Genomic DNA, 24,898 nt, shown 5'->3' on the forward strand with positions numbered 1-24,898 from the left:
TTCAACCATGCATCAAATTCTCATTCAATGGATTGGAGATGATGTTGAAATTGTACATGCTGATGATTCGGTAAGTGTTGCTGCCACAGAGTCTACCTACTGGGAATATGAAGGTGTTGATTGTTTCTCCGGAAAAGTGTGGAAAGAAGGTCCTGTAAATGTTTTCAGCGAGGACCAACAGCCGATCCGAGCAGTCGGCTCTCATAGTAATTTTTAATGGGAAATCCTGTCGATAGCAACAAAGGAAAGTTGGGACGTGGTTTTATATCGGCTGATAAATTGGAAGAAATTGATGTTGTTGATGATTCTAAGCCAAGGCCGATGTATATTAGTGCAAAGTTAGACCCAGAATATAAATCAAAGTTGATAAATCTGTTGAAGGAGTTTAAAGATTGTTTTGCTTGGGATTACACAGAAATGCCTGGATTGGATCGTTCCATTGTTGAGCATCGATTACCCATTAAACCTAGATTTCGTCCTTACAAACAACCTCCACGGAAGATATACAAAGAGGAGGTATTGGCCGATGTAAAGAAGGAAGTTGAAAGATTAATAGAAGCAAACTTTATTCGGCCATGCAAGTATGCAGAGTGGATTTCAAATATAGTACCGGTATACAAGAAAAATGGAAAAATGAGAGTTTGTATAGATTTCAGAAATCTTAATAAGGCAACTCCCGTGGATGGTTACCCAATGCCAGTTGCCGATTTACTAGTAGATGCATCGGCAGGATATGAAGTCATTAGTTTTATGGATGGTAATGCTGGCTATAATCAAATTTTTATGGCAATAGAAGATATTTCAAAAATAGCTTTCAGATGTCCTGGTCATATTGGTTTGTTTAAATGGATAGTCATGACGTTTGGATTAAAGAATGCCGGTGCAACTTATCAAAGAGCTATGAATTATATTTTTCATGAGCTGATCGGCAAGATTGTAGAAATATACATCGATGATGTAGTAGTCAAGTCTAGAAATCATGAAAGACATTTAGCCGATTTAAGAAAAACTCTAGAGTGCACAAGAAAGCATGGTTTGAAGATGAATCCAAACAAATGTGCCTTTGGAGTTTCGGCTGGTGAGTTTTTGGGATTTTTAGTTCATAAAGGGGGAATTGAAGTTGGGAAAAAGAGCATGGAAGCAATAGACAAAGTTGTGCCGCCAACGAATCTCACAGAATTACAATCATTGTTAGGCAAAATCAACTTTGTAAGAAGATTCATATCCAATCTATCAGAGAGCGTTTTACCCTTTTCTCCGTTATTAAAGCTCAAGAAAGATCAAAAATTTGTATGGGGCGACGTGCAACAAAAGGCTTTTGATGAGATCAAGCAATATATGAAGGCACCACCTGTGCTGGTACCTCCACAACTTAACAAGCCTTTTAAGTTGTATGTGGCGGCCGACAGCCTAACAATAGGATCGGCCCTTATGCAAGAGTTTGAAGAAAAAGAAAGAGTCATAGCTTATCTTAGCCGAAAGCTGTTAGACCCGGAAACAAGGTATTCGGCTGCAGAAAAACTTTGCTTATGTGTATATTACTCATGTACCAAATCTCGGCACTATTTGTTGAATCCCGAACGGCGGAGTAGGTTTTTTTCCTTTCGGTTGGGCCGTTACTGGACTGGGCCAGGCATGGTTTAAGTCGAACGTCGCTTGAATATCTCCCTGGTTTGTTGGAGCCAACATTGTTCGGTTATACCCTCACAATGTTTGAATTGGATTCGTTTGGCTATCAGAAGAATGGAGACAATCGGCTACATTCTAATCGAGTAATTTAAGGGAAAGGGGCCGATTGCTTTCGAATGAATAAAATAAATAAACATAAAGCTGGTTAATCAAGGGAAAGAAGATATCACACTTAAGTTTATTACAAATCCAATGTCTATTGGTTTAGAAGATGATTGATTGCCTCTATGGCCTCAGTCCTGATTCGGCTAACGTTATCTAGCACTTTTTGATCTTCATCTTCAGAACTCTGGATGCTGGATAACTTAGTTTTGATCTGCTGATCTTCTTTGATGGTCGAAGCTATCTTTAGTGAAGCTGCTTCTATGTTCTTCGGCAAGTTAGTTATATGGGCCCTGTGAGACTGAATTTTGGCATTCAGTTCGGCTAGTTGAGCTTCTAGTCTGCTTTTTTCATCCTCCATGGCTTTCAGTTCAGGCTCCAAGGTTGCCAAGGAATTTCTCGTAGTCTGGATATGAGAGTGAAGATCTTTAATCTCCAGTTTTTTCAGAGATCTATCCTTCTGCAGAGCGGTCCTCGAAGATATATTTTTGGTTGCCCTTCTCACCATAGCAAAATGGTCGTCAAGATGGACTGCAGATTCTAGGGGAGCCTTGAGAGCAGATGGGATATCTTGATCAATAAGTTCAAAGAGGTCTTTTATCTGGTCTACATCCTGAACCAGACTGATGATATCCTTGTTTAGCAGAATGATCACCTCTTTTAGCCGGGACTGATTTTCCAGCGATAAGGATTGATGGGAAGTAATCTCTTCACCTTTCTCAATGATGTAATCCTCAATAGAGAAGGAGTAACTGGTGGTCGGTTTAGCGATGTTCTTCTAAAGAAAAGAAAAGAAAGAAGGTGTTATCCGATTGGGTAATTTTGCTAAAATATAGTGTAAAACAAAGGATTACCTGCTGAGATGATTGATCATCAGGATGGGTTATACCCTGGCTTGCTGGGGAACTTGGCTGAAGATTCAGAGGGGACAGGTTTGGAGCTTGATCAGGAGAGGTTTTCCTTGCCAGTTCATCTAAGATTTCATCTATTTTCAGTGAAGTAAATGATAATGAGCATAAGAGAGTAGATGTTATTAAAAAGAAAGAAAAGGAGAATTGGTTGAACAATGTTACCTATAGTCTCATCAGGTTTATGAGCCTTTGAACCTTCAGCTTCATGAGTCTCTGAAATTTCGCTATCATGAATTTCTTCATCTTCAGTAGGAACTTCAGGGGTTGGTTCTGCAGACGCTGAGGTATTGCCCAGTGTGGGAATTTCGACTTGTGGCTACAATGGAAGTAATGAATATAGAGGTAGTCAGGCTTACTGCTAAGTGAGATTGTTGACCTGATAAGAAAATAAAAGATTCATGCCTTAAGGGATAATCTGGCTTTCTTGGTCCTTGGTTTTTTGGGTAAGAGAAAACTTTTAGGTGTTTTCCTTTTGCTTTTCCCTCTTGAAGATGCAGCAGCTGAAGTAGCAGGAGTTCTCATGAGTGCCTTTAGAGGTGCTAAATCCAAAGTTGCAGAAGTTTTCATGAATTCCTTTAAGTCTGGAGCATCAAACCCCAGGGCAGGCTTGGGACCAGCCGAATAGTACTGGATTGCTTTGGTTGGGGGAGTAAACTCAAGATCCTGTGCATGACCAGATGTTAAAATGAGAAGTGAATTCAAGAACAAGAAATGATGAGCATAATGAAATTACCTCACTGTCAGAAGCAAAATCGGGTTGCAAGTTTTTGCATAAAGAATGAACTGATATATTGAAGATATGAGCATGCCATTCTTGCCACCAAGAAACAAAGAAGGGATGAGCAACATCTATTAGCCCAAATGGAGATGGTTCGTATATTGGCAATTCCCATCCTAATTCAAAGACCTTCTTGGCTTCCATTCCTTCTGTTATTACTTCCCTTGACTTTATGATTGTTGAGAAGAGGAATTTTGGAGGCAGTTGGCCACATCCTAATTGTCTGGCCATCATGTTTGGATAATAGAATTCATAGGTGGATTGTACTAATCTCCCATGATGAAATTCGGCTGGCAAAGTGCAAGGTTTGATAAAGGAGTTGAAAATCTCTGTGGATTCTTGGCCTGAACAACCAATTTCATAGCTAAACTTGCAGGGCAAAGTCAGATCTTCATTTTCTCTGTAAGAAAACCAGAGCACATTGCCGAATCCTTTGAAAAATAGCTTGAAGAAATGATCAATGTCTATATCAATGCTTATAGATGCTGCTGCTTCCCCATAAGTCTGACAAGCCTTAACCTTTGTTGTGCTGCCTTCAGCATAGTTAACTGAGGGGAAACTTAGGTTGAAGAGGCTCACAGGGGTTATCTGATGCATATATAGTTGGAGCCACATTTGAATTAGCCACCAGGGGCCATTCACACAAGAAATTTCTCCACCTTGGCGCATTTGAAGGGTGATCTGATGCATCATATGATAAGCAGACCCTAAGAGATATTTGCCTAGTGGGATCTGAGTGCCTGCAGCTAAGTCTTCAGCCATTACCATATGATTCAGGGTTGGTTCATTGGATTTTCCACAGAAGATGAATCTGCATAGCCACATATTCATGAAGGCTTTCAACTCTTTGTCAGAGACGGCGCCAGATGCATTCATGTAGTTCTGAATATGTCTGACCCATCCACATCCAGAGCTGACGGCTCTTTGGTTACTTTTGCTCTTGTATTTGTAGAGATATACTGGCAATGACACATTCAAGCCAGTCATCATGAATACATCGGCTAGAGTGATGGTCATAATACCATGACCAAAGATAAAGGCATTGATGGCGTCAGACCAAAAATGAGAAGCTGCTATCAGAAGGGAGTCATTCCTGGGTGTCTCTGCTAAAGATAATTCCAGACAATGACTGATGTCCTGACTTTCCCAGTGGCTGCTGCTTTTCTCCAGCATTCTCCTGTACCAGTTACGCCATCCGGTGATTGGGGGAAATGGCCAATTTTTGAACGTGTTTGGCCATCGGTTTGACGAGGTAATCCCAGACTTGAAAGGAATTCTTTGGGTTTCCTTCTCAATAATTTCAGAAGCGTCAGGATTTCCCATTGGGCCGAGGAAATAGGAGTCGGGGTTGGCAGCATAGGGGATCAAAATCTGGCTCTTGTATTCCTTTAGAAGACGATTGAAATCAAAGGAGAGTAAATCAGAAGAAGAGCAGGAGGATAAGATGAAAGTTGCCGAATATAAGTAAAGTTTACCTCTGGGATTTCATCTTGGGTCGCCATTGAAGATTTGAAGGAGGTCCGAAGTTGCGCTGAAAGCTTGAATTTTTGGGCAGCGGCTGCGGTTTTGAACGGTGATGACCTAGGAGGATGAAAGAGCTTGTGGTCAATTTCAGAATAAAACAACTTTTATCCCGAAATTGAGGGGGCATGTGTTAACACTGGATTTTGGTCGATTCTGGAAGATGACAGGTAGACCCACATGCGGGAAGAAGGGTGTTCGGCAAACAACACAAGCGGTCGGCTAAATGCTTGTGCGGTCGGTTACTCTGGAAGGCGGTAACTCCATTCGGGAAAACAGAAGATGGCAGGCAAGACCGATCGGAAAGATGAGAGTTGTATTAATAAAGAAATCTATAAGTTTAGGGTAAGGAATCGTAAGTTTCCAAGTTTGTTTAGAAGTTCCTTTGTAAATCGTAGTCCTTTAGGACTCACATTTTGTCTAGGGTATAAATATTGACCCTCGACCATTGTAATAAGGGTTCACAACCAAATCAATACAACCGGCCCCGTGCCAACTTTCGAGTCCTTTTGTCGTGTCGTCGAGTTCTTCGAGAGGAATCATCGATCCGTCGACCTCCGTAAGTTCCGACAACCTTGTTATCATGTTTAGTATCATGCGGTGGATTTAGACGTGATGCGAGTAGTCTTGTTTGTTTTCAATGGTCGTGCGGCGGATCTTTGCTTGACAATCAAGAAGTCTTCGCTTATGCTTTGTTTATGAGTAAATACCGTGCGGCAGGCGTTTGCTCAATATGCTTAGTGAAAGCGAGATAGTTATCGGCTCTATATTAGATATGGCAAATCTAAATAGATTCATTAAGTTATCCAGTGTTGCATGTTTTAAACCTTTCATATATTTGTAACACACTTCTGCCCAATCTAGATTGATATTGTTCGGCCTTATCTCTTTCGTGGTTTTATTCGTGCTTCAACGATCATTGCTAAATAGATAACATGCTCATAATGGCTGAATTGCTTTAATCTAGATTGTTACATGTTGCGGGTTCATGCATGTTAATCACGTTTAAGCTCTAACGAAACTAGGTGTCGTGCGGCAGATGCAGGTTTTGGTTTAGTTTAATCGTTTTTATTTGTACGTTCCTTCTTCGTGGACCCCAATTCGGCTGGATTGCCGAGCTTGGTTATGCATTAACTCATAATTAATTTCACTTGTTCAAACATGTCTTCCCATGCACATGCATTCGGCAATTAGGTCTTTACGTGCATTCACCTTACGGTTAGCCGAATGGTTTATGAACTTGTTGGCAGACAGCTCTCTATAGCCGTATGTCGTTGTAAGTGGCTTCAGGGCCGTATATGTGGAACTGTCCGGTATTACCCGACATGTTCCGGTTTGACATTTAATTGTTTTATCCCTTGTTAGTTTTCAGGTCAAACTGACTGGCACGCTTCCGGATCACGAAACACCCGGAAACCCGATTGAAGCTACGCTTTTCGGCTTGCTGTGTGTGAGGCACAGCGCGTCACATTTTATGTCAACAGCTGGGTAACCGTTTTTTATTTCTGATAAAAGCAATCCCCCAGGACCATTATTTTTCATAGATTATTTGTGATGCACATGTATGATGTCCTCGCATCATCATGGTGCACCATGGTGATCTGACCTCGCAAGGAAAAAATACCGAATGGGCCTGACATGGGCCCAAAGGGTCACATCCGGGCCCGCAGCGTCACCTCTGGACCCACCTCACAGTGGCACAGACGATCGGGCCCGAAACCTACATGTACCCTCCAGCCGTTTCCCTCAGCTCGGTGGAGGTTCTCAAGTCCGATGCGCTCCGCTCCCCTTTCCCTTTCCGAAGCTCGCCCCTCCCGTCCCCCTCCCCTTCCCCCTCCCTCACATGGCCGACTTTGCGAAGGCCGAGGCGGCGCGGGCGAGGCCGGAGTCCTCGCAGGAGGAGGAGGAGGACTGGAAGGAGGCCGAAGGGGACGTCGCCGAAGTCGACCACGCCGCCACCATTGGCGCCGGCGAAGGGGGCGTGCCCACGGACAGGTCGATCCGGGTCTACGCCGACGGCATCTACGACCTCTTTCACTTCGGCCACGCCAAGTCGCTCGAGCAGGCCAAGAAGCTGTGAGAACACCGACCCCACCCCCTGCTTCCTCCTCCTCCGCCTACTGGGCCTGCCGTCTCCGGTCGAATTGAACTGCCTCGATCTGCCCCTCGCGCTGGTATGGGGCCGGGCGCCGTTGCGTGCTAGCGTGCAATGGTCGCTGCGTTAGCAGCGCTTGCGGTAGCGTCTGGATCGCGCTTCATTAGGCAGTTCGGTGCGAGATTGGCGTTGAGTTGTCGTTACTTCCCCTTCTTCTCTTTGTGGCAATTTTGTGATGAATTGTCCCACGCGTTTAGCAGTTCCAGAATGGCTTTCTGTGAGTAAAATAGTAAATTACCACGAGCGATGCCCATTTGTGTAAATATTGCTGTAGTTGATTGAAATCCGATTTAGTGTTGTCTGCGGCTTAGTTGGCTGCTTGATGTGCAATATTGCTTTAGTAATCCTTTTTGGGCAATTAGATGAGTTGTTTGGTGAGAATTGCAGGTCCATTCTTAGTATCTTATACTCCTACCTGATGTGATATGACTGGATCGTTTCGTCTTAAAGCATCTATTTCCTCCTTAGTCCTTAGTGCAGTCCGATTCGGAATCATTCATGCACTTCCCTTTAGCCTGTTGTGTTGCTTCAGAGTTCAGAGTGCTTGGGTAATTGAACTTTTTTTCACTCAGAGGCTACTATGATTGTCTTGCTTGGGTAAAAATTGTCATGCATTGTTTTGTAGCTAGGATGCTTGAACATCTTCTAATTATTGAGATGGGCAGCAGAATGGAGTCCGCTTCCTGGTTTTTATTCTTTGAGATATCAGTAGCACTCATTCATGATGTAGTGAAATGAGTCTGTTCTATGGAAATTTGCCAGTCTGTCTGAATCGATTTGTGGTTTCTGATGAATTCCACATTCCCTATTTGGCTATACCTACCATAGTGGGTCCATACGAATTTGAGTAAGAGTAACTATAAGTAGCATGCGTAATTAATGGGTGTGTCTCAGGCACAGTCGCCTGAAACATTGCATATCCATCAGGCGACGGTGAGAGCCGTTGGATCCTAATCCAACGTGCGGCAGTCGTCTTCAACATCCCAACCCGCCTGGTCTTCGCACTCGCCCGCCTGGTCCTCTTCTTCCTCGCCGTCGGCCGCGCTCTCGTCCTCGTCCTCGTCCTCGCCCCCGCCGCCGCCCACTGCCCCGCCGCGGCGCGTTAGGGCTTCGCCGGAGCTCCACCACCCCTACCTGGCTCGGCCGCCTCCACCGTCAGGGTCCCTAAACCGCCCGCCGGTCTCCCCACCGCCTGGCCGGCCTTCCTACCCCAACACCCTTTCCTTCTACGGCCGCCGGAGTTTGGGAAGAAGGGAGAGGCTCGCCGGAACCCTAACACGGGAGGAGGAGGTGGAAGAGGAGGAGGAGGAGGAGGAGGAGGGCGTACCTCGCCGGATCCACCATGGCCGCTGCCGGATCCGCCTGAAGCCGCCATTCATGGCACGGGTGGGGCGCGAGAAGGAGCTCTTCGGGGCTCGCCGGGAAGCAGCTCGCTGTGGCTCGCCGCCGAGGATCTCGCCAGGCGCCGGGGAGAGAGAGAGAGAGAGGGAGGGAGGGAGGGAGGGACGTAGAAGACGCTTGCGGGCGGGCGGGCACGTGAGTTGGGGGCGTGCTGGCGTGCGTGGGCGGGTGACTGATGCACAAGTGAAAAATCAGTCACCTGCAGTGGAAGTAATTCTGGTAATTAATTCCGTTTTCTGCAAAAAGATTCAATCTGGCAAAGTTACTCTTGCAATTATGTTATCTTTATTACATTCAATCTTTTCCTCAAATTTATCCATGTATCAGAACTTTAGGTACTTGTGGCGTGCAGGGAGAGGAACAAACAAATCCATTCGGGTTCCTGCAGTACCTTTCATAAGCAGCCATGTGGCCTACTGGCCTTTATCAGTTTCTTAAGTGTGAAGCGTTATTTAGATCTTTAAAGGTTACTTCGTAGTGACAGTATTACCTTAATCTAGTGTAACACTGAAACAGCCCTTTTTTTGTTCTTATTTAGTGAAATGAGTGCATCTAACTTTGAACTGCCATTGGCCTTGTTAACATCTGTGCTGTGCATATAACTTTTAACTGCCATTTGCCTTGTTCACATCTGTGCTGTGCATATAACTTTGAACTGCCATTGGCCTTTGTTAACATCTGTGCTTAAGCACTATTAAAACATTCTCTCCTACTGAATAAGTACTTTCAAATCTGCAGGTTTCCAAACACATATCTTCTTGTTGGATGCTGCAATGATGAGTTGACACACAAATTCAAAGGAAGAACTGTAATGACTGAGGATGAGCGATATGAGTCACTTCGTCATTGCAAGTAACCGCTCTCTCATGCTTTGTTATACTTATGTCTTATACTCTTATTAGTGCCATAATTGTACCTTATATATTATTCTGCATTCCAGGTGGGTTGATGAAGTCATTCCAGATGCTCCATGGGTGGTGACAGAAGAGTTCTTGGATAAGCATAACATTGATTTTGTTGCTCATGATTCTCTGCCGTAAGCACTCTTTCTAAAAAAGATTTGATGGCTTCATTACGCAGTAAATATTTCCAAGGAACTGCCTGAGATGATACATATGGCCATCATTATTGCAATGCATTTTTCACCATTTTAGAGTTCATATTATATTCAAAGGCTTTGGTCTACACGATGCTGGGTTTGAAATCTAAGTATATTTGGTTAATCTGTACCCTATTTTTCCTATTTGAACCAAGACAGGTATGCTGATGCTAGTGGAGCTGGTAAAGATGTTTATGAACATGTGAGTTGTTTAAGGTCCAGATTAAGAAATAAATTTATAATCTCGATACTAACAGTATCAATTATTAAATAATATTTTGATCTGTGGTTTTGTGACAATAACTAATGACAACGTTGCTTTATCAGGTAAAAAAACTTGGTAAGTTTAAGGAGACTCAGCGCACTGATGGGATATCAACATCGGATATTATAATGCGGATTGTGAAAGATTATAATGAGTATGTTATGCGGAATCTGGCCAGGGGCTACACTAGAAAGGATCTTGGTGTTAGTTATGTCAAGGTATGTGATACAAACCCAAAGCTATACCCAAATATCCAATAATTGCATTGTTTGATATTAGTCTGGTAGTATCGTTTTTGTTGTGCTTGTCCAACTGACCCTTATATGTCTTAACAGGAAAAACGTCTGCGAGTTAACATGGGACTTAAAAACCTGCGTGACAAAGTGAAACAGCACCAAGAAAAAGTAGGGGAGAAGGTATTTGCATCTACCATCATGTTTTTACCGCCATCATACGATTTTAACTGGGAAGGTGCTCTTTTGTTGATTAGCCTTCTGAAATACTCCTGTTCATTTACAGTGGAACCTGGTTGCAAAGCTGCTCCAGGAAGAGTGGGTGGAAAATGCAGACCGCTGGGTGGCTGGTTTCTTAGAGAAGTTTGAGGAAGGGTGCCACTCAATGGTGAGTTACCCTCTAACCACCCTTAGCATAGAGCGTATGCTTTATTTAGGAATCCACTGCTCATTCGTCTATTCTTGTTTCCAAAACTCCCTCAGGGGACAGCCATCAAGGAGAGGATCCAGGAGAGGCTCATCAAGGCACAATCCAGCGACTTTAGCAGCCTCCTACAGTACGACAGCTACGATTCTGATGAAGCCAATGGAGACGACGAGGACAAAGTCTTTGAAGACGTCAAGGAATAGCACCTCTGTACATACACTCAAGGTTTTAGTAGTTGCAAATCGTCTCGTCAGTCCGTGTGCCGTGTCATGCGCCCCTCTCTGGTTGGTGGTCTTTATACGGTCAAAGGTAGGTCAGGTTGCCATGCTTTTAGCTTTTCTTTGATGTTTTGTTCAGGCAACGCGTGGTTGTAAAAGCTGTGGAAAGGCTTGCATCAGGATACATATTTCGATTGTTATCATTGGGTTAGAACATATACGGCTATAAAGTTGAAGTCGAGGTGGTTAAATTGCTGAAATCTCGTCTTTTTTCCTTCCCCTGACATGTATGAATGCATTCATCGTCTCACAAGGTCACCATCCAGGTCGCCGAGAACAGAATTCACAGTCGTTTCCAACACGAGGAATATTTTGGAATTTTGTTTGTGTTGGACAAACAAAAGCGCCTTGGATTCTTTGGTACCTTCCATGGTCATGGGACGGATGCCTTGGACTCTCAGTCCGGAAAGGGAAATGCCGGGCTGCTTGCATCTTCGATTTCCGGCGCCCCTTGTTTGGGTTCTTGCAAAGTCAGTTGTTTCGGGTAATTAAGGTGTAATTGTTCTGTTGGCCTGTTGCCTTACTCCATCCTAATTGCTTTGTTGCCTTCATTTTCTTTTGGGAATTTTTGCCACAGGACATCACGAAAACGCATATTTTGCTGTAACACACCGCCAACGTCATCGTTTGCTGAGTACCATTATGAATTCGATTATGTTTGCCACAGCACACCGCGATTATTATTTTAATGATTTTCAGAGTTTGGGAGAGAGAAACCTTCTAAAATGACATCAGATGCCCCTGTGGACCGGCATTGGTCGACCAGACCCGACTTGGTGGAGCCAGACCAGGTTTGAGCCAGACCCGACTAGGTCGAGCCAAACCCTAGCCAAACCAGGTCAACGCCGTCGCAGCTCGTCTTCTCCACTCTCCCTTCCGCCATCACCACTCTCCCTCGCAGACACTCTCCCTCACGGCCTCACCGCCACTCTCCGTCGCCAACCGCAGCTGCTACCCTCGCCGCCACCCCCGACTCCACCCTCGCCATCGTAGCCGTCGTGCCATTACATGGATGCGTGAAGATGGCTTTGCCGGTGCAACAGAAGCGGCTCCGCCCGAGCATCAATTCACCGTCGAAGGGGGTGAATCTGTCATGGGTTCCTGACGGGTATGCACTTTCCCCTCTTCCACCAATTGTTTGTTGTTCTTGTCTTGCAATGAAATCGAGGACGATTTAGTTAGGGTTTTCACGAATTCTTGTTTTAGGATGGACATTAGTTCTGCAATACGGATAGCGGTGCGTGTCCCAGCTTACTATGAGGTTTGCGATGACGGTAGGCACGTTGGTCACAGTGCAACAGATTTTCAGCTAATTCGGGATAGGGACACTCTTAATCTCAAGGATTTAACTACGGATGTATCTAAAAGGGTGTGTCCTGGGAAGAATCAGGGGTTCAATTTGTGTTTTTTAACAAGCACAAGCAAAGTTATACTAGTCTAACCTCTGATTCAACTTTGATGAATGCTACTGAGAACTATTGGGAGCTAAGGAGGCTACCTTTGTTTGTGAGTTTCTATGATACAGTTCCTGTTTCATTTAGTCAGAGTGTGTCTTTGGATAATGAGGCATGTGCTACTATTGATCCCCCATTGCTTGGTAATGATGGTGGGCAGAACAACCAGTCTGTTGATGCAGCCATGTCTAGTTTAGGTTCCCAGGAAGTTGAGTCTCTCAGCGAGGAAGTGAGTGATTCAGACACTGCTGACTCAACTTACTCTAGTGAATCAGCTGAGAAATCCATACCTGCTCAAGGAAGAAAGGGAAGAGGCAAGAAGCCTGCTGATGATGATGTGGCATGGGAAGAAGATGATGAGGAGTATGTTGGGATCAATGATGAGAACCAATATATGGCAGACCAACAAGATGACCAAGAAGAAGGAGCTGCTGACTCTGACTCTTTTGTTCATGATGATTTGTTAGTTGATGATGAAGCTGGTTGTGAGACTTCTGAGCATGTTACTAACTTAGAGAACCCAACTATAGCTTGTGGTGTCACATTTGAGGATGGGGACACCTTTAAGAGGGCTATTAGACAGTATGCTGTTCTAAAAGAATTTGAAATTACAGCTCATTATAGTGAAGCCAAAAGGTATAGAGGGCACTGCAAAGGATACAAGAGCAAGAAGAAAAGGTGCAAGTGGAGGATACATGCTTCTCAATTGCAGGATGGGAAAACTTGGCAGGTCTGTTCATGATGTTTAATGATGTATACTTATTGATGACTTTTGTTGATGATCATGATGTTTACTTATTGATGTCTACTTGTTGGCAGATAAAGAAGATGTATCAGAAACATACTTGTGCTACCACAGCAAATCTAGAAAAAAACTGCATGGCTAACAATCACTGGGTGAGGGACAGGGTTATTAACATCCTGAGGCATGACCCAACAGCTAGAGCTTCCCAAATGAAGAAGGTTTTGGAGAAAAAGTACAACATCACACTTTCATACTATGTTGTTTGGGATGGAATGGCAATGGCTCTGGAAGAGCTTCAAGGCAAGTGGGATGACAGCTTTGAAGATGTTTTCAGATTCAAGGCTGAGGTGGAGAGGACAAATCCAGGAAGCATTGTGGACATTGAGTGGGCTCTGGTTGGGAAGAAGATGAGGTTCACAAGGATGTTTGTGGCATTCAACAGCTGTGTTCAAGGTTTTTTGAATGGATGCAGACCCTTCCTTGGTGTGGACTCAAGCCACCTAACTGGGAGATGGAGAGGGCAACTAGCTTCTGCTTCAGCTGTGGATGGACACAACTGGCTTTTTCCAGTAGCATATGGTGTATTTGAGTCAGAATCTGCTGACAACTGGCAGTGGTTTTTTGAGAAACTAAAAGTTGCCATTGGATCTCCTCTAGGCCTAGTGATCTACACAGATGCAGGGAAAGGTATAGATAAGGGAGTTGCCTCTGTCTTCTCAGATGGAGTAGAACATAGGGAGTGCATGAGACATCTAGTGAAGAATTTCAATAAGAGGTATAGAGGTGTAGTGTTCAAGAAGCACTTGTGGCCAGCCAGCAGGGCTTACAACCAAAGACACTTTGATCGCCATTACAACATCATGAAGGCTGCATCACCAAGAGCAATGCAATGGATAGAGGACAACCACAAGCACTTGTGGTGTAGATGGAGGTTCTCCCATGCATGCAAATGTGACTATGTTACTAACAACATAGCAGAGACTTTCAACAGTTGGATTAGGAATGAAAAGTCCCTTGCCTTAATTCCTCTGTTGGATAGGATTAGGCAAATGATCATGGAGAAGCAAGATATCAGAAGGGCATTGTCACTGAGGTTGACAGACAAGATCTTGCCTCAAGTCACCAAAGAACTTCATGCTATGAGTAGAAACTTGCAGTATGTCATACATAGGGGGCCCAACAACACTGCAGAGATTGAAGGTACTACTAAAGAATTGAAAACTTGGAGGCATACTGTGGATCTTGAGAGCAGAACATGCAGCTATCAAAGGTGGCAGATTTCTGGATTGCCATGTACTCATGCTCTCTGTCTCATCCATTCAATGCGCAATAGAAGTGTTGAGGACTATGTGGATGACTACTTTTTAGTTGATAAGTTCAAGAAGGCATATGAACATGTGATCAAGCCCATGACCGATAGGAATCAATGGCCTGAAGTAGATATGGGTTTCAAACTTTGGCCCCCATTGTTGAAGAGAGCTGCAGGCCGTCCAAGAACTAGGAGGATCAAAGGTGTTGAAGAAGGTGGAAAGTCAACTTCCCAGAGACAGTGCAAGAGGTGTGGTCAGTTTGGTCACATGATGAAGACATGCAATGAGACTATGTATGACTTTGATGCACCACCACCAGCAAAGAGACCAAGGACAAAGAAGACCACTGCTGCAGCAACAACTGTATCCACCCAACAATCACAAATTGAAGGTGCACCAGCTCTGTCTCAAGAAATCAGTGTTGCACCACCAGCTCTGACTAACAACCCATCAGCAAATACTAGGAGGTATTTAATCTCTGTCTTGAAATAGCCCAGCATTGTCACTTGTTTCCTCACCTTTTTCTGTCATTCCTATTGTTTTATGTGTCTAACAGTCGCAAGAGGGCATTTGAGTATGCTGCTGAAACTTCCCCCCCAACAGCTGACATGAGGCAGAAAAAGAAAGGGAAAAGAATGAAGAAGGACCTGAGCAAGAAGATAACCAAGGCAAGCAAAGTGAGCAAGACAACCAAGAAAAAGAAGTCTGAGAGTATGGAAACAAGCAAGATAGTGGCTGTTTCAGAAGAGATGACCAACAAGAGGATCAACAAGAAGAAGTTGATCTAAGAGTATGGAAACAAGCAAGACAGTGTACTGAACCTAGGGTTGGCAGACTATGTTTCCCTTTTGCGTTTAAAGTCACAGCTTATGGCTGCTGTGTTATGAACACTAATATGTAAGCTTGTTATGAAGGCTAGACTTTATTGGCATGCTGACTTTATTATGTGTTATGCCAATTTATCTTAATTCCTGAGTATGATACAATTATGTGTTATGCCAGTTCAAAAATGAGTGTGACACAATTCTGTTGTAAGAAGATGCAAGATAAGATGCTGGATACATGATTACATACTGATACATGATAAGGTTCACAAATTGAGTCTTTGAAATAAGCTGCTAATAGCTTGATACATGATAAGCTGTTGTTATGCATCACTTAACCAACAACACTAACAAAACCAAAACTAAAATAAACACCTTTACAGCACCAACTACAAGCAGTCTCTCTCCAAACTTATCCATCTTTGTCATCAATTTGCTATTGCTATCAACTAATGCCTTAAGCAGTGCCTCTGAATCTTTGAGATGAATGACTGCACTCTCCATCAGTTCTTGGCAGGCATCAACACCTTGGCAGGCCTTCAACATGTCCTTGTCATCCTTCATCACCTCCAGCCCCACGCCATCATGACCTCTAAGCTGACTGAAATGGCGAGGAAGAACACCTTTGGAGACCAACAAAGGGATATAGTGTTCTTCAAAGTAGTATGTGCGACAGGCATAATTGGTCTGCAAACTAGAGATGAAAAAATCAACAAAAAAACGCATCCAAAAAAGAGATGCAATTCCACCACAACTTACATGCTCCAACAGTGGACACTTGTAGAACCGCTTCCCCTTGCTGCCCTCCTTATGTGAAACGCGACCGATGAGAAGGGTTCCGCACTTGGAGCAAGGTACCAATGGCAAGAATCCTGCTTCATCTCTGTAGGGCTCGAGCTCTGGAATCCGAAGTTCGTCTCTGTAGGCTGAGTGCGACGCTCCGAACGGCGTGGATTGCGAGCTTGAAGCCATGGGGATCTAGGGTTCTGGGAACGGGACGGCGCCAGCAGAGGAAGAAAAAGGGAGGCGGCGGTAGGAGGGAGACGACCGGGCCGACTTTACCTGGTCCAACCAGACCAGCAACGCGTAGGGGCAAAATTGTCTCCTCACTGCAGTTTCTCTCTCCCAAACTCTGGAAATCATTAAAATAATGGTCGCGGTGTGCTGTGGCAAACATAATCGAATTCATAATGGTACTCAGCAAACGATGGCGTTGGCAGTGTGTTGCAGCAAAATATGCGTTTTCGTGATGTCCTGTGGCAAAAATTCCCTTTTCTTTTTCTTGTCGAACAAGGGTTGATGGATACTTAGGACTTAACTTGCTTTTTCTCTTGAGCAAGGAATGATTTTAGCCTTCTAATTAAATATCCTTGCTTGGACTGCTTGAACAAGTTTGCTCTTCCTTCCCCAGACAGATCACTTGCTCGAAATCAATACAGAGAAGAGGATACGTGGTTGCTTCAGTTTAGTTCATAGAGGTAGCAGTAGCTTCTTTCTTGTTCCCGTTTTGCCCTGTGGCCCAGGACAGCTTGAGCCAAGAGCTACAAACGTATATATACCCACATATGATTTTGCTCTACTTTCCCCACTAGATAAATGTTGCTCCTGGTACGGCATTCCTTCCGTTTATTTATCATGTGGCAATGGCATTATGATTTCTTGACGATGAGTCGATGGTGAACAAGCAGATTCCAGCTGCAGGCCGCTGAAGCAAAGATCAGTGGTAGGCTGGTAGCAGAGAGGAAGAGGAGTCGATCGCCAAGCATGTCGTCGCTCCTGTCGAGGCTGCGGCTGGTGACCGTTGACGTGACGGGCACCCTGATCGCCTACAGGGGCCAGCTCGGCGACTACTACTGCATGGCGGCCAAGTCCGCCGGGATGTCGTGCCCAGACTACGGGCGCGTGCATGAGGGCTTCAAGCTCGCCTACGCCGACATGAGCAGGAGGCACCCCTGCTTCGGCCACGCCGCCGCCATGCCCACCGCCGACTGGTGGAAGACGTGCGTCAGGGACTCCTTCGTCAGGGTAAGCACCTTGTAACATCTGATCTCACCACCGATCTTCATGCAATTCTTTGACATGTCAGACGATATATAGAAATATATGATCTTGCTGCAAATTAATTGCTTGTGAAAGCATTACAGTATCTCTAAAACGTAGATCAGGGGATAAATTGCTCTTACTTAGATGGAGAAACTTATTCCTGTACTTCGCCCTAGCGTAGTTGGGTCCATGGCGCCGTAGCGATGTACTTCGCCCTAGCGTAGTTAGGTCCATGGCGCCGCAGCGACGTGACGCCGGTGTCATGGCAGCTCGGTGCGGTGGAGTCCAACGTAGTGGTGATGTAGAGACGGCGGTGAGGTCGGTGGCGGCTTCCCGTCGCTGGCAGCATCGTCTCTTGATCGGTTAGCGTTTCACTGTGGGTGGGTTACAACGGCTCAGGTCAACCTCGTAGATAGAGCCCCGACCCCCACCTCCCTTTATAATGTTGTGCGACGGAGGCCCACCAACCATGGAGTGGTTGGACGCCCTCGATCAGGACGCTGATCAAGGACCCAATTGGTGGAGATCAAACTAACATTCTACCCATTGATCTCACCTTATTCCTTAAACTTAACTTACTTACTTTATCTTGTTTCCATTCCATCACAGATCAGTGCATAGAGCGTGCCTCATCATCACGGTCTGTTGCCATTAGATTAAATAGCTACAACGTACCTCTCTGTTTTGAAACAGATACTCAACTAGGCCCTTAATATCTAGAAATCATAGGCTTTTTCATAAACCCATATCGAATGTGTGTTCTCTAAACGCACTGGGTGGTTAGCCTTTGGTAAGCAGATCCGCAAGTACTCACTCGGTACTTATGTGCTCAATGCTTTCAACATGATTCTAGATTTTCTCCTTTATAACATATACCTTAGTGTCAATGTGTTTGGCAGCACACTTGACTTGTTGTCTTAGGAGTTAACCTACTTCAAATGGTTAGTACTGTTGTCTACCATTATTAAATTTAGGTACAAATTTCCCTAACCTCCTTTTGCCTGTTTCTTGAGCCTCATGACAAGCTATACTATGGTATACATCACTGATAACACCATAACTGTTTCTTTGGAGCTTTTTCACAATAATACTCCAACTGCGAGTGTTAGCAACTGCTGTGGATTTCACTACACATCTCGCCAAGATTTAACTTTTGTACCCTCAATTATTTGAGAGTTCTTATTCTTTCTTACTCAGCATGAGGCCTATAATACTTTGCAAAATTGTAAGACATTCTCAACTCAATTCCAGTGATCTATATCTGAACTGGACTTCTACCAAAATATCTCGGATACTTAAACTACGTCAGGGTAAGTTCTTACTTGTACTTGTACACTCAGCAAGCTTCCAACAACTGAAGCATATGGAACCATATTCTTTTGATCGATCTTATATCGGTTTCTGAAACATTTAAAGTTCACAAATCTATTACCCTTGACTATAGGAGCAGACGTAGGTTTACTCGTATGCATACTTTATTTCTTTAGAATCTTTTCTAAGTAGGGGCTATTGTGTTCTTGCCCCTATTTTGAACCTCAATTGTGATTTTACCCCTATTTTCTTTCACTTTGTGTTTTTACTCCTGCTTTTCTAAAACGAAGGCTTCGTTTACCCCTACTCCGTGAACAGCAGGTAACGGTGTTAAAAAAGTTAACAGATGACAACTTTGCCCTTCCGAATATTGCATTTTTGCCCCTATTTCAAACCACAATTGTGATTTTACCCCCACTTTCTTCCACTTTGTGTTTTTACCCTTACTTTTCAAAAACGAATGCTCCATTTATCCCAATTCTTAACTCAGTTATCTACATCCGGATCAAAGCAACTAAAAATTAACAAAAGGCCTGTGAAAAGACAAACTTACCCCTTATCTCTCGGTCGTCTCTCTCAGGGTCGTCCCTCTCAACGCTAGCAGGCAGCGGGCGGCTGGGTGCGGTGGCGGAAGGGCAGCGTCGGGCCGTCGGGCGGGCGCGGTGAGCGGGCGCGTCGGGCCAGGCGGAGGAAGCGCCATGGGCGCACGCGGCTTAGCCTGACATGGGTGCGCAACCAGGCATGCGGCTCTACTTGGCGCGGGCGCGCGCAGCCAAGCACGTGGCTCTGCGCCAAGTAGAGCTCGCGCCAAGTAGAGCCGCGTGCCTGGTTGCGCACCCATGTCAGGCTAAGCCGCGCGCGCCCATGGCGCTTCCTCCGCCTGGCCCGACGTGCCCGCTCACCGCGCCCGCCCGACGGCCCGACGCTGCCCTTCCGCCACCGCACCCAGCCGCCCGCTGCCTGCTAGCGTTGAGAGGGACGACCCTGAGAGAGACGACCGAGAGATAAGGGGTAAGTTTGTCTTTTTACAGGTCTTTTATTAATTTTTAGTTGCTTTGATCCGGATGTAGATAACCGAGTTAAGAATTGGGGTAAACGGAGCCTTCATTTTAAAAAAGTAGAGGTAAAAACACAAAGTGGAAGAAAGTGAGGGTAAAATCACAATTGTGGTTTGAAATAGGGGGCAAAAACGCAATATTCGGAAGGGCAAACTTGTCATCTGTTAACTTTTTTAACACCGTTACCTGTTGTTCACGGAGTAGGGGTAAACGGAGCATTCGTTTTGGAAAAGCAGAGGTAAAACACACAAAGTGGCTAAAAATGGGGGTAAAATCACAATTGGGGTTCAAACTAGGGGCAAGACCGCAATAGCCCCTTCTAAGTATGCCTTTGCGATAGTCCTAGAACCAATGAGGCTTCACCAAGATCATTCACATTGAAACTTAAGGACAAAACTTCTTCTTCTCTAATGACAGATTAACATCACTATTAGTGAGTAGAATGTCATCTATTCATAGGATGTGGAAAATGAATTTTCCATTCTTGAACTTCGTATAAACGCTATTGTCCTTCTTATTTTCTTTAAAACCCAAACTTTCTTATTATTGTTTCATCAACTTCAAATACTACTGTCTGGAGACTTACTTTTGACCCATAAATGGATTTCTACAGGCGACATCCCATATGTTCTTTTCTTCCACGACAAAACCTTTTAGGTTGTGCCATATAATCGTTTTCATATAAATCCCCGTTGAAGAATGTCGTCTTTACATCCATCTGATGTAACTCTAAATTGTAATATGCCATTAACACTATTATGATTCTAAAAGAATCCTTACATAAGACTGTAGAGAAAACTCTCATTGTAATCTATTCATTCTCTCTGCTTGAAGCATATTGCCATAAGTCGTGCTTTATATCTTTCTACATTTCGTTTGGAGTCGCATTTTGTCTTGTAGGCCTATTAACAGCCTACTGTTTTGGCTCTATTAGGAATTACTTCTAAGTCCCAAACATCGTTGGTATTCATCGAATTCATTTCATCTTTCATAGCTTCTTGCCATTTAAACGAGTAAACGCTTCTCATGGCTTCTTCAAATGAGGTGGGATCACCCTCCATAAACTTCATAGTCATCAGAAAACAGGTTTACTAATTCCTTAAGACCTTCTAGGGCCTTAGCTACTGGCACTTTCATATGATGCTATTGTTGTTCTTCATTGCCAAGCGACAATTGATTCTACAGGCTCCTATATAACAACATCCTTATTTATATTATTCATTTTCTTCGAAGAGCTAACAACAGGTGTTGTATTGGTCATACAACATTAACATGTATTGAAAACTTGTTACCTTGAGTCACTGGAGTGGGCACACAGTCCCTCTTCTCTTCAAGTCTTAGGTCTCTACATACCTCTACATACCATGCTCTCCTAGATCTTTCCATCTTTTCTAAAGATAGTGTTTCTTCAAATATCTTATTTTGGGTTTAATCTGTTAAAATCTCATATGACGCTTTAAGCATCACCTTAACATCTTTGAGACTGACTACGCTATTTTTCTATCAAAACTTTTAAAAAAGTCCACGAATTTAGATATTTCTCTGCTTAGGGGTATCAACATTGTGACAGTTATACTCCTTCAACGGTCGCATTCATCTTAATTAATCTTTATATTACTCTTAATGAAGAGTATCTTTCTTAATTGATCATTATATTTTTCTTCCCCTTGAAACATGGCATGGACTTTACTGCTATAATTTCGATAACTATTTAGAAAGCCTATAAACGATGAGACACTTATAACTTACTTCATTCACATGATTGTGTCATGTAAACAAAGTTATTTCTTGATCTGTTTAGGAGTACGCTTTCCTTAATTCACTTTAAGAACTCAACGAGGTCTTTCATTAGCGATATTTTTGTAAGTTACACTTGCATCTTTTCTTATCTTTTGGTTAGTATTGACCATGACTATGCATTTCTATTGTGCCAAGGTCAATACTAGAACAACATAAGAGCTACCCTAACTTCTCTCGCTATGCGGGATACAAAACATGTGAATCATCACAAAACTTCTCCCGCCATGCTGGATGGACTGGCATAATTACTATGCCAAAACTTCTCCCCATGCGGGATACATCTATATGAAAACTTAGTCATGACAACTAAATCATTCACTTAAACTTTATTTTTCAATTAAATCTTCCTGTTTGTTCCAATTTAATCAAAAAATTAGTAAACTAGCAAAAACTGTCCTGAACTGGCTTGACTCAAGCCTTTTCATTCACATACCCCAGTATTGCAGCCCCTTGGCATGCAGCCGAGTGATCTCGTCGGTTAAAAAATAAAACATACAATATGCTTCTACATCAATTCTACATCACCGTTGGGCAAAAAAATAGAATTAATGCATAAAACTCATAAATTAACTTGAAAGACATACAACTACTCTTTAAAATTAAGTTCTCCCGTTGGTTCGAATTTAATTAGAAGATAGTCTATTTTATTGCAGTGGAAACATGTTAAAAAAATTCATTCTATTAGTTCAGGAATATTTCTTGGTCCTTATCTACTCTCTAAAAAGTTGACCATGTTGGTGTGAAATTTATCAGAGATTTAAAATTCAAAACTTAAATTCATTATAATATTATCATCATCAACGTTGGTCAGAAAATGACAATACCATAATATGACTTAAACAAAAAATGAACTACTCCTCTAATTAAATTTTTCCGTTGGTTCCAATTTAATTAGAGGATCAACATAATCATAATTTATTAAATACAACTGCTCTTCAAATTAAATTCTCATGTTAGTTCGAATTTAATTAAAAGATAATTAACTTTAAACTTTGCATCAGAAACTTAAACATAATTTATGAATTTTACCCACAGAAAAATTCACTTTTCTACTATTTTCTTTGAGTCATTTTTCATTTTCTAGAAATAAACATTTAATGGAAAAGAAAAAAAGAAAAAACCGAATTCAATCTTGATTGGTTCTCGGCCCAAGACGCCAAAAGTCACCCGGCCTAGCTTCCTTGCACGCGCGCTGCCCGCACCCAGGCCACAACCTGGCCCTGGGCTGGCAATGCTGCGCAACCGTGCGCTCCCGCCTAGGCCGATTGTTGGCTCGATCGTTCTGCATCGTCCGATCTAGATCGACGGTCACGCGGCCTTCTCGGCGGATCAAAACAGCAACGCAGTGGTCAGCACCCGAAACCCTAACCCATTCTTGTCCCTTGCCTCTCTCTCTTCGCCCTTTCTCTCTCTAAGTCCCGCGAGCGACAGAGCGCAGCCGAGAGCTCAAAGTGGACGCGACATGGGGATGCACCCCTTGCTGGCGCACGGCACCATCGAGCGGCACCACGGTGGTGCCCTTAGGCCCGAGCCCGAGGTGAAGATCGTGCGTCGGACCGGCGAGATCTCGGTGAACAACCCGCGCGGTGGCGGTGGTGACAGCGGCGAGGTCTAGGTAGGTCCCTCTCTTCACGCCATCCTCTTACTGGTTAGGGTTAGGGTTTTAGGGTTCGGGTTTGGCCGGACATACTGTTCATCTTCCCCGCCTTTCGAGCCCTCACGTCGACGAGCGGCGGCTCGACTACCCACACGACGTCGGAACTTTCTTTCCGCGCAGCGGCGGTGCAATGGCGGTGGAGAAGCCCTAGTAGGTCCTCCTCTTTTCGTCCTTGGTTTTCTAGGGTTAGGGTTCGGTCTGGGTCGATCTGAATCGGGCTCTCTTTCTTCTGTTGTTCTTCTCCTTCTAGGGTTAGGGTTAGGAACCCTCTGTTTCGATCCGAATTGGATCTCTCTCATCTGTTCTAAACTGCTACTACCCGATCTAGATCTACTCACTAAAAAAACCTGGCTCTGGTACCATTGAAAGCATCACAGTACCTCTAAAACGTAGTACATGGGATAAATTGCTCTTACTTAGATGGAGAAACTTATTCCTGTACTTTGCCCTAGCGTAGTTAGGTCCATAGCACTACAGCGACGTGGACACCGGTGTCGTGGCAGCTCGACACGGTGGAGTCCAGCGTAGTGGTGATGCAGAAGCGACAGTGAGGTCGGTGGCAGCTTCTCGTCGCTGGCAGCACCGTCTCTTAATCGGTTAGCGTTTCACCGTGGGTGGGTTACGGCGGCTCAGGTCAACTCGTAGATAGAGCCCCAATCCCCACCTCCCTTTATAGTGCTGTGCGATAGAGGCCCACCAACTATGGAGTGGTTGGATGCCTCCAATCAAGTGACGATCCAAAGGGCCCTGTGGAGATCAAACTAACAGCTTGCTCTTTGGTGTGCGGGGGGTGTCGTGGCATAGCAGGCCGGCTACGGTTACGACGACGAGACGTTCTAGAGGATATTCCGGCGGATCTACTCCACGTTCGGCTCCGCCGCGCCGTACGCGGTGTTCCCGGACGCGCAGCGCTTCCTCAGGTGGCTGCGGAAGGAGGACCTTGTCGTCGGTATCGTCAGCAACGCCGAGCACCGGTACAGGGACGTCGTCCTGCCGGCACTGGGGGTCAACCAGGTCAGCCTCCCTCCAGCACTGCCGCCATTGATCCATCCATCCTTGCACGGTCGCGCCGACGACGAGCACTGACAATGACCGCGTCTTTGCAATCCAAATGAACCCATGGGGTCAGAGTGGGACTTCGGGGTGTTCTCGGGCGTCGTCGGCGTGGAGAAGCCCGACCCGAGGATCTACGAGGCTGCGCTGCAGCAGGCGGCCGCCGGGGCCGGGAGCGGAAGCGTGGCGCCCGGGGAGGCGCTCCACATCGGCGACAGCCTGCGCAAGGACTACGCCCCCGCGCGGAGCCTCGGGATGCACGCGCTGCTGCTGGACCGGTTCCTGACCGCCGATGCGGAGTGCTGGCGGAGGTCCGGCGCGCTCGTGCTCCCGGACCTGGTCGCCGCTCAGGAGTGGCTCCCCGGGGGTCACAGTCACAGGGAGGAAGCCGCGGATCAGCCTGTCACGGCCAGGTGACACGACATGACCGAGTCCTGAACTCCTGACAGGGAAGAGACAAATGGAGCATCTGGACGTCAGACCTCACTTCCCTAAGTGCCTGACATGGATCGATCGCCATTCCCGTGGATCGAACGCACAACGTCGCCGACTCGCCGTGTAATCGAGATGAGCACTTCATTCAGAGATTCAGAGTTTCAGGCTCTAGAATGGGAAAGAGCAAACAATGCAACATTGGGCTACGAACTTGCCTACTTGTGCCTGCTACCCTTGCCTCAATTGTGGAACTGAGGGACCTTATCAACAAAATATAAAATGGAACGAGGGATTTAACGTGTGTGTGAATATATTGAGGAAACATGACATTCTCCGTCAATTTCGGGCG

General features: G+C 44.8%; 2 protein-coding genes and 1 pseudogene across 2 annotated transcripts; all 3 read left to right on the forward strand.

The window, feature by feature from the left end:
- Window positions 1-6,768: 6,768 nt before the first annotated feature.
- On the forward strand, window positions 6,769-11,059 carry LOC136471192 (choline-phosphate cytidylyltransferase 1-like). The gene is made up of 8 exons (XM_066468935.1): window positions 6,769-7,077; window positions 9,296-9,409; window positions 9,498-9,593; window positions 9,816-9,858; window positions 9,984-10,139; window positions 10,257-10,337; window positions 10,441-10,542; window positions 10,638-11,059. Exons 1-8 carry the CDS (start codon window positions 6,845-6,847, stop codon window positions 10,782-10,784), a joined length of 972 nt encoding a protein of 323 aa, XP_066325032.1. The 5' UTR covers window positions 6,769-6,844; the 3' UTR covers window positions 10,785-11,059.
- An 822-nt stretch (window positions 11,060-11,881) lies between these two features.
- Window positions 11,882-15,156, forward strand: LOC136468616 (uncharacterized). The gene is made up of 4 exons (XM_066467119.1): window positions 11,882-11,967; window positions 12,401-13,043; window positions 13,133-14,835; window positions 14,925-15,156. Exons 1-4 carry the CDS (start codon window positions 11,882-11,884, stop codon window positions 15,154-15,156), a joined length of 2,664 nt encoding a protein of 887 aa, XP_066323216.1.
- Window positions 15,157-16,757: 1,601 nt separating this feature from the next.
- LOC136471193 (uncharacterized) lies at window positions 16,758-24,721 on the forward strand (annotated as a pseudogene).
- Window positions 24,722-24,898: the final 177 nt, after the last annotated feature.

This window comes from Miscanthus floridulus, chromosome 8, assembly GCF_019320115.1.
Source record: "Miscanthus floridulus cultivar M001 chromosome 8, ASM1932011v1, whole genome shotgun sequence".
Classification (NCBI taxonomy): Eukaryota; Viridiplantae; Streptophyta; class Magnoliopsida; order Poales; family Poaceae; genus Miscanthus; species Miscanthus floridulus.

What these genes read in the sequence shown, in the direction of transcription:
- LOC136471192 (XM_066468935.1), top strand. Translation starts at nt 6,845, where the DNA reads ATGGCCGACTTTGCGAAGGCCGAGGCGGCGCGGGCGAGGCCGGAGTCC. An exon ending in TTGGTGTTAGTTATGTCAAG is followed by an intron (nt 10,140 to 10,256) that starts GTATGTGATACA and finishes ATGTCTTAACAG; the next exon opens with GAAAAACGTCTGCGAGTTAA. An exon ending in AAGAAAAAGTAGGGGAGAAG is followed by an intron (nt 10,338 to 10,440) that starts GTATTTGCATCT and finishes GTTCATTTACAG; the next exon opens with TGGAACCTGGTTGCAAAGCT.
- LOC136468616 (XM_066467119.1), top strand. Translation starts at nt 11,882, where the DNA reads ATGGCTTTGCCGGTGCAACAGAAGCGGCTCCGCCCGAGCATCAATTCA. An exon ending in AGGATGGGAAAACTTGGCAG is followed by an intron (nt 13,044 to 13,132) that starts GTCTGTTCATGA and finishes ACTTGTTGGCAG; the next exon opens with ATAAAGAAGATGTATCAGAA. An exon ending in CCATCAGCAAATACTAGGAG is followed by an intron (nt 14,836 to 14,924) that starts GTATTTAATCTC and finishes TGTGTCTAACAG; the next exon opens with TCGCAAGAGGGCATTTGAGT.